The sequence below is a fragment of the Grampus griseus genome, assembly GCF_964374135.1.
Source record: "Grampus griseus genome assembly, chromosome: 3".
NCBI lineage: Eukaryota > Metazoa > Chordata > Mammalia > Artiodactyla > Delphinidae > Grampus > Grampus griseus.
In genome coordinates this window covers 125,481,167-125,490,877 of record NC_139019.1, presented here as the reverse complement: position 1 = coordinate 125,490,877, position 9,711 = coordinate 125,481,167, and the positions used below count along the sequence as shown (strand labels likewise).

The 9,711-nt window shown below is 46.3% G+C and overlaps 1 protein-coding gene across 2 annotated transcripts in view; it reads left to right on the top strand.

Annotated features, from left to right (window-relative positions):
- Positions 1 to 712: 712 nt before the first annotated feature.
- Positions 713 to 9,711, top strand: part of PDE6A (phosphodiesterase 6A) — a gene marked incomplete at both ends in the record, with an annotated part of 68,894 nt that continues 59,895 nt past the window's right edge. The window contains 2 exons of one of the 2 annotated variants that reach the window (XM_082650921.1): positions 713 to 1,186; positions 9,004 to 9,156. In XM_082650921.1, the coding sequence (XP_082507047.1) occupies positions 713 to 1,186; positions 9,004 to 9,156 (627 nt within the window). The remainder of the gene's footprint in view (positions 1,187 to 9,003; positions 9,157 to 9,711) is intronic. The other variant, XM_082650922.1, reaches the window with a different exon arrangement.

Sequence of the window (9,711 nt, the reverse complement as noted above, 5' to 3'; positions counted from 1 at the left end):
CAGAGAATTGTTGAAATCTAAAACTGGGAGAGGCTATGATGTGGAGATTGTGAAATCAGGGCCCATAATGTACCCAAGGGAAGCAGGCTGAGTGGTGAGCATTCAGGGTGAAGCCCTGTACTGGGGAGGCCCTGGGGAAGGGGCTGCAGAAGAGTGGGGCCAGAGGACAGGAGATGGGTAGGCAGTCCCTCTCAGCTCTAGCCATTCCTGCCACGGAGGAATTGGACACGGAATTGACTCTCCAAGAGAAGCCAAACGGATCTCTTAAACAGTAAATGTAGGCTTCCATGTCAAATGTTGAAGAAAAATACCATACGGGGCAGAGAAAGCATGTCTATAACACGCTGATGTCTTGTGCTGCCAGTTTGCAGCCTCTGTTTCAGTGCTTTCTTTTAGTTGAGCCCACCTCCTGCCCTGTGCAGAAACCTCTTCTGTTAGAAGACCAAGGTGAAAAGAAAGCTCTCACCTTCTCCCATCTGGGGCCCAGAAGCATATGGAACACCTTGATCCTCATAATCCTTGTTCTGAGGAAATATTAATGATTTAATCTCCCAAGCTCACTCTCTCTCCTCTGCAGCCACACCAGTGAGATTCACAGATAAGACCCAGAGAAATCTGGGTTGGAGCAGAACGCATCCTGACTCAGTTTTGTCACAAAAAAAGAGGCCAGCCTCAGCCCCCTCCACAGAAATAGGCAGTAGAATTCCCAGCCATGGGCGAGGTGACGGCAGAGGAGGTGGAGAAGTTCCTGGACTCCAATGTCGGCTTTGCCAAAAAGTACTACAACCTCCGTTATCGGGCCAAGGTCATCTCGGACCTCCTGGGACCCAGGGAGGCAGCCGTGGACTTCAGCAACTACCACTCGCTGAGCAGCGTGGAGGAGAGTGAAATCATCTTCGACCTCCTGCGGGACTTTCAGGAGAATTTGCAGGCTGAGAAATGCATCTTCAACGTCATGAAGAAGCTGTGTTTCCTCCTGCAGGCAGACCGCATGAGCCTGTTCATGTACAGGGCCCGAAATGGCATTGCGGAGCTGGCCACCCGGCTCTTCAATGTCCACAAGGATGCTGTCCTCGAGGAGTGCCTGGTGGTGCCCGACTCAGAGATCGTGTTCCCCCTGGACATGGGAGTGGTGGGCCACGTCGCACTCTCTAAAAAGATCGTGAACGTCCCCAACACAGAGGAGGTAACCTCTTCCCCATGAGAGGGAGGGCAGGGAGGCATTATTCCATGGGGTTCTGGGGTGCAAGTGGGATGGGGAGCTGCTAGCCAACAAGACCGGGCTCGTGACAACTTGGCACTTTTCTTTCTTTTTTTTACTTGTTTACTGATAACTTTCTATTTTGAAAAAAATAATCAAATTTAGAAGAGTTCAAAAATAGTACCAAGAACTGTATATCTTTCATCCAAATTCACCAACTGTTCACAACTTACCACATTTGCTTTATGTCTCCATTTTTTCCCGACCCATTCGGGAGTCAACATATCCTTTTAATCACAGGTACTTGGCTGTGTATTTCCAGAACAAGGACATTTCTTATATATCCAAAGCACAATGATCAAATTCAGGAAATGTGACACTGATACAATACTATTATCTAATAAACAGTCCATATTCAGTTTTTGCCAATCATCTCAATGATACCCACATAGCACCGTCTCTTCCAATCTGAAACAGTTTCTTGATCTATCATTGTTTTCCATGATGCTTATGTTTTTGAAGGGTGCGGGCCGACTATTCTGTAGAAATGTCCCTCCATTTGGGCTTGTCTGAAGTGTCTTCATGTTTAGATTCAGGCTATGCATTTCTGGCAGGCATATCATAGAGGGGATGTTGTGTTTTTCTTCATGCTTTGCATCGAGGGACATAGGATGGCAGTCTGTCTCATCACGGAAACGTCAAATTGACCACTTGGTTAAGCACTTGGCTCTGTCTTCTAAGAGTCCAGTGTTCCGTGGGATTCTCCTGGCAGCTCTGACAAAGACTTCTTTGATCACCTAGAGCAAATCACTTAATGCAGTTCTCCCCATAGCCCTCTGCCAGGGTCAATTCCTACTCATCCTTCAGATCTCAGCTTAAAGTTTACTTCCTCAGGGAGACCCTCCCAGGTCCCTTTGTTAGTTTCCTTCCTAAAACCATCTATCACAATAAACCCTGGAGGCCAGGGACCATGCCTGCCTTATTCTTCACTTTATCCCAGGACCCAGCAAATGTCTGGGACAAAGCAGATGCTCAATAAACACTTGGCAAAAAGACTCACACTCAAGTAATTATGCAATAATCCCTTTAACACCTGGGCCTTTGTAGGAAATGGTTTTCTCTGAAGCACACTGGGCTGGACCATGGGGTTCATCTCTCCTTGGCCCTCCAGGGGTAAGGGTAAAGGTTCTGCACCCAGGGGGCTTCCCTGAGGACTCATCCAACTGGATTGGAGTCTGTTTTCCCTTCGATTCTCTCTAGACTTTAACTGTAGCCAACATGGGTTGTCACAGTCTTATAACTGACTATCCCTGTTTTACAGATGATGAAACTGAAATCCAGAAAAGTTAAGTAACTTTTACTCCGAGTCACAGAGATAGAAAGTGGCAGAGCAGGGATTTGAATTCAGGCACTCTGGCTGGTGCCCTCACCCTTCACTGCTCTGCTGTTCTATACCTCCTCCTTATCTAAAATACGAGGGTGTTAAACGAAGTGCAGTTTACGACAGGTCATTTCAAATTGCACGGCAGAAAGTTAAGATGTTAAGCTTTGAGGTCAGATCTGGGTGTGTATCAAGACTCAGTCACTTTCTAAGAACATGGCCTTGGCAAATTGTTCAGCCTGTTTGGGCTCACTTCCTAATTTATAAAACGGAGGGAGATACCTAGTTTCTCTAAGTGCTGTTGTAGGATCAAATGAGGGAATTATTTCTCATCTAGCAAAGTTCTTGGCACATAGTAATGGCTTTTACTGGCAGCTCGTCCTCCTTGTTAATATTATTACTATTTTGTTGTTGCTGTTAAGGGTCTATTTACTCTAAGGGATGAATGCTGTACCAGGTCTGTGTGGGATTTGGAGAAGAATCCAGTCCTGCCCTTCTGGAGCTTTCAGTTTAGATTCTATTTGTGGGGAAAACAGAGAACAGAGGTGCCGAAAGCTTCTATGGACCCTGGTGTTGAGGGATTGAGGATTTACGAAGGTTCTCTAATTCTAAAATAGCCCTAAGAGTTTGCTGAGCCCTGCGCTGAGGAACAGCCTTGCTGTTTCCTGTTCAGCCCTGAAGTTCACTTTGGACGTGATGGCTGTGCTTCCCCAGAAGATTTCTGGACATGCAGCCTCCTTGGTGGGTGCCCTCAGGCTTGGAATGAAGTCAGTCCAGGTCAGCAAGCCTGTGTCCTCCACACGTGCATGTGTTCTTCCTTGAGATATCATACTTCATTTGGGCCTTTGGATAGAAACTGGGAGTTGGATGGAGAAGGGGCAGGAACATGGTGTAGACTGGGGTCTGGGTCATCCCTGAACCACCAACAAGTGATACTCTTAGCCTTTAGCTCCACCCCCACCCCCCAAAACCTGGGACATGCTTATAATCACTGAATTTTAAAAATGTGAAACCATGAACGGAGTTTCCCAGGGTTGGAATGTGGCTCCCATGCCCTAGCACATTCCTACCTATCCTTGGGATCTCCTCAGGGAGACTTGCCGCTAAGGCTGCCAGATAAAATATAATACGCCCAGTTAAATTTGAATTTTAGATAAGTGAAGAGTACTATTTCGGTATGTGTTTTGTGCCGTCTCAAACTGCCAATAATCAGTGTTGTGGTTGGACCAGGCCTTGTGGTTCTTATGATGAATGCAAGATACCCTTCAGCACTAACCATCAGGAAACTGAAAAAATAAAGGTTTATTACTTACAAGACCTGGAAATTACATAGCACACCTGGGGCCACACAGGGAGGTCTCAGGTAGAGTGGGGTCCAGCCTAGGGTTTTTTGAGGTTTTTTTTACGGTATGCGGGCCTCTCACTGTTGTGGCCTCTCCCGTTGCAGAGCACAGGCTCTGGACGCGCAGGCTCAGCGGCCATGGCTCACGGGCCCAGCCGCTCCGCGACATGTGGGATCTTCCCGGACCGGGGCATGAACCCGCATCCCCTGCATCGGCAGGTGGACTCTCAACCACTGTGCCACCAGGGAAGCCTAGGGTTTTTATGGCGGTTGAGGGTAGGGGCATAGGCTTCCACAGGCTCACTTTTTATTAGTTAATTTAAAACATAAGAGCAGAAATTTAAATCATGGTAAGAGAAATTGGAAAACAAAAAGTGGCCCCAAATGATCAGTTATCGAGATCAACCAAGATCTTCAAATCAAAGGAGCCTCAGCGGGAGGAGGTGGCCTGGCTCTTTATCTCGTGTGTGGCTGACAGCAGCGCGTGTTTATTTGAGATAGCCAAATAGCCATCTTTGAGGTGGATGTCTCAGCAATCAAAGCCTAAGTCATGCACTTAAATTACAAAAGTGAAAACAAAAAACAAAAACTACAAAAAGTGTGAAGCTCACACTACCGTACACCCTCTGCAATATTTACGATATACTAAAAAGTCACTTACCTGAAATTCAAATTGAATTAGTCATCCTGTGTTTATCTGCTAAATCTGGCAACCCTACTTGCCATTCAGTATTTGTTTGTGTATTTATTCTTTACCCTTTCTCCTTAGGAAAGCCCACAGGCCTGTGTGTTCCTGTGCGTCTTATTTACCACTGGTCCCCAGACCTAGTCCAGTGCCTGGGACAGAGTGGGTACTCATTACAGTTTATTGAGTGAATGAATAAACGGTGGCCCTGTCCCAGTGGGCTGTGATATTGTGATTTATAAAAAGAAATATTTATTTGGTCTTTGTCCTGGTTCCTGGCACAGAACGGATCCTTGTAATTTCCTGAGTGATAGAACCACCAGACACCGAGCTCCTAAATCCCTTGGAATTTCTTAGGTGGTCAGTGGTCTTTTGTTCTAATGTGGGGACTCTTGGTGGGCTCCTGGATGGGGGCCGGTCATGAGAAAGATAAAGGCGTGATTAGACACTTGGAACTTTTGGTCCATCCCCTATTCTCTTAAGAGGGGAGAGGGCCTGGAAATGGAGTTAATAATCTATCATGCCTTTGTGATGAAACTGTCATAAACATCCGTAAAAGTACAGGGTTCACAGAGCTTCTGGACTGGTGAACACATGCATGTGCTGGGAGGGTGGCGCATACCCCAACTCCAGGGGGACAGAAGCTCCTGCACACAGGACCCTTCTGGATCTCACCTTATGTATCTCTTCATCGGACTGTTCACCTGTACCCTTACTATACAATAAACCTGTAAATGCAAATACTTCCCTGAGATCCACGAGCTGTTCTAGCAAGTTATCAAACCCAAGGAGGAACCTGGATTTATAGTCAGTCAGGCAGAAGTATAGATGGCAACCTGTGACTTGTATTTGGTATCTGAAGTGGGGACAGTCTTCTGAGACTGAACCCTTTCACTGGTAGGTTCTGATTCTCCAGGTGAACAGTGTCAGAACTGAACTGAATTGTTGGATACACAACTAGTGTCAGAGAATTGGCCAGTGTGGAAAAAAACACCTACGTATCTATTTTGAGAAGTGTTGTGAGCGTGGCAGTAGTGTGAGAGTAAAGGAGAACAATGAGCTTTTTCTAGACACTTGACAAATCCCACTTCTGAAGACTGAACCTGAAAACACTGCCATTTCCAGAGAATCTTACATCTGTTGTCTTGCGCTCCTTCCCTCACTATGACACCTGGAACCCAGCATGCCAGGCCGGAAAGAAACCTCGAGGAGGACCTGGTCCAACACTCCAATTTTACCAAAAGGAAAACTGAGGCTCAGAGAGGTTTCGGCTACTGACAGTTTACTGACTGGCTCATATAGCCATTTAGAGAACAAGTCCCTCCCTCCTGGGGCCCCAGGACATCACCCATCCGGTGGGGGCCTCCTTCACACTATGGTTTGAATTGTGAGTGCATGTTTTACATGATGTCCCACTGTACAGTGATAACCATTGATAACTCACCTTTCTTACTGATCTTGGCATATCCAACGCCTCTCACAGAGCCAGTGCTCAGTAAATATAAGTAAATGAATGAATCAATCCAGGAGTGAATCAATCAGTGTATCAATGAATAAATTAATGAATGAATGCAGCGGCTGTGCCATTTACCAGCAGGAGAATAATTGTCTATAAAAACAGGGAAGGAGAGAATTCTGTGTGACAGGGCAGATGTGAGAGTTAATGAATTGTCTGGCTCTGGGCCAAGTACATCATTATTATCCAATAAATAGATGTCATCATGGGATGCAACAGAGCTTGGCACTGCGAATGTTTGAAAAGAGGAACTGGGGTTTCCAGGAATGAGAAGCAGTCTTGCATTACATTGGAATAAAATCTAAGCTCTTTACAGTGGCCTCCAAGGCCCTGTCAGATAAGGCCTCTGCCCATCTCTCTGACTTCCTTACCCTCCAATCTCCCTTACTACACTGGTCTTCTTCCTGTTTTTCAGATCAGCCAACTCACTGCCCTCTCCTGGCCTTTGCATTCTCTGTGTTCTCTGCTTGGAATGCATTTCACCTGCCTGGCTCCTCTGAGCCTTCAGCTCTCCACTTACCTCTTGGAGAAGCGTCCTTACCCACCATGACTGACCAAAGCAGCTTCAATCTGCCACCACTTCCATCACTGTCTATAGCATCATCCAGTTTCTCTCCTTCAAAGCAGCTGTTTACTTGCTTTTTGTCTGCCCACCCCATTGAATGGAAGCTTCACTAGGGAACATCCACCCCTCTTGTTCACTGCCTAACCTGAGGGTCTAGAACAGTGCCTAGCATACAATAGAAGGCACTCTGTTAATGCTAACTGAATGAATGAACAACTTTGGGCTTTCCTTAGCTCGACTTCTGATTCCTGGGCTTTAAAATAAACGGTTTGAGCTAAATTGTTTCTAAGACCCCTCCATCTCTGATAAGCTGAGGTTCTATGACACGGTTGTTTAGAACACTGTATATGCTGAAAATATAAGGATGACGATGACTATGCAAACACCAGTCAGTTGGCAGCTGTACTATTTGTGAGAAAGTTCCAGGGCCGAGAACTCAGTGGGAGAGAAGGTACTGGTGGATTTAGTAGTATCTGCCTCAGATGAGGGTAAGGCCCAAGTACTGTTTTCCTTGACGGAAGTGAATATTGCAAGACTGAACTGACTTCATGAAATGAATCTGAGCATGCCCCACTCAGGCCTGTGTTTAGGGATTCATCAGTGTCCTTAGAGAGCGACGTGGAAAACCCCTGTGGCTAATGCCTCTTTAGAGATTTTGCTTAATCCTTGAACACTAATTCAAGCAGAGCACTACAGGCTTCTCTTAATTCCTTTACCCTTCACCTGGTTTGAGACAGCTTCCTTGACAATAGTGTCTGTTTATTTAACCCCATTCCAACGGGAAGAAATTAACAGATGCAGAGCACCACACTCTGAACTTCTACATTGTGGAAAAAATACCGCACACCCGGTTCTAGCAAAGCTCTGTGAATTGGCTCTGTGAAATACATTTGCCTTCTCAGAACAGCATGAACTGTACATGTCTGGGCTGGCTTGTGTCCAAGCAATGCTGACCCTTGGGAAACCTCACAGTGCTACCAGGAAACAGAAAGGTGGATTCTTTGGGATTTAAGACAATTTGGGTTCTGTCTCCCCTTTCTGACCACCTGGACTGCAACGCCCTATACTGGCCTCCATGTTTGCCTTCAGGGTGAGGTATGGGGGGTGTGTGCTCCTCTGTACTTCCACTGCTTTGAGCCAACACTTATGTCCTGCGTTACTAGTACTGATTTATCTGTGTGCTGGCCTGAATGTTAGTCTTCTCTGTATCCCTAGCGCTTAGCCTAAGGCCTGACACAAAGTGGGACTTCCATTAAGATTTGTGAAATGAGGGGCTTCCCGGGTGGCTCAGTGGTTAAGAATCCGCCAGCCAATGAAGGGGACATGAGTTTGAGCCCTAGTCCGGGAAGATTCCACATGCCGCGGAGCAACTAAGCCCGTGTGCCACAACTACTGAGCCTGCGCTCTAGAGCCCGCGAGCCACAACTACTGAGCCCATGTGTTACAACTACTGAGCCCGCGAGCCACAACTACCAAGCTACCGCAATGAGAAGCCCGCGCACCACAACAAAGAGTAGCCCCCCCTCACAACTAGAGAAAGCCCACGTGCAGCAACGAAGACCCAATGCAGCCAAAAAAAGAAAAACAAAAAGATTTGTGAAATGGGGATATCCATTGGACTGGCTGTGTGGTACTAGAACTGGATTGGAAAAAAAGCTGAAAGTAACAAACTATTTGGTTCAATGACCTAGACCCAGGTCTGCCCTTATCCAGCCTTCCCTGAAAGGCAGCAGAGCTGAGGGCAGGTTCTGGAATCACACACACAAACAAGTAGTAAGTAACGTTAACTTTCTTGAGTTTCAGTTTCCCCTGCTGTAAGATGGACTAATGGTCCCATCTCACAGGTTATCGGGAGGAATAAAGTGAGCTGATGTGGGCAAAGCGCCACACACAATACCTGCTGGCTACTGTGATTATTATACTAAGGTCTCTTCCGCGCTCAAGTTTCTACTTTGGGCTAAGCTGCCATCACCTCAGGAGAGCCTTCTCGAAACTTTCCTCCACAGATAAAGTCAACCCTCCACCCCCATCCTCGGGCCCGTACAGTGCTGTGCTCACGTTGTCTCCACAGCCCTTAGTGGGTCGTATTTCAGACTTCCTTCTACTGGATTTTGGAGGCTTCCAGGGCAGAAATCATCTCTAATTGCCTTCCCCCGCTGAAGCGGAGTAGATGGAAATGTCTTCATGCTTTTGTCAACAAGAGAATGGGGAGCCCCCTTACCCTACCCCTACCATGGGCACCTGGGGCTCTGTGTTGTTTTACTGTCTTTGCTCTTCATCTGCCCACTCAGGCTTGTCTCTGTCTTCCTTCAGGATGAGCATTTCTGTGACTTCGTGGACACCCTCACAGAGTATCAGACCAAGAATATCTTGGCTTCTCCCATAATGAATGGGAAGGATGTGGTGGCCATAATCATGGCTGTGAATAAAGTGGACGGGCCCCACTTCACCAAGAGAGATGAAGAGGTAAGAATGCTTTAGAAATTGCTGGGGTGGCCATGCTAGCACATTCTCTCAGCTCACAAATCCTCTGAACCTTGCTATTCGGCCTGGCCTCGGTTTCCCCATCTGTAACACAAAGAAGTTAGTAGTCTGATGCTCTGTGAGGAAGGCAGGGCAGGATAATCATTAAGATGTTGGACTTTGGAGCCAAAAACGTAGGGAAAATTGTTCTGGTTCTGCTAATACCTGTTTGATTTGGGCATGTTGCATAAATTTCTCTGAACCTCAGTTTTCTTATTTGTAAAATGGAGATGATTTTTTAGTGTCTCTTATATAGAGTATCTATAGTATCTCTTGAGGTAGTTGTGACGACCAAGTAAGATAACATACATAAGTGACTTATCATGGGGCCTGCGAACTCAATAAATAGTAGCAATTTTTCATGCATACACCCCTATTAATGTAGACACTCTATATTCTGTGAGTTTTTCCCTCTTGTAATGCATCATTTTATGAGTCAGCTTCCATGATCCATCTGCTCAAACTGTCTCAGATGAAGCTTTGAAAATGTTCAGACTT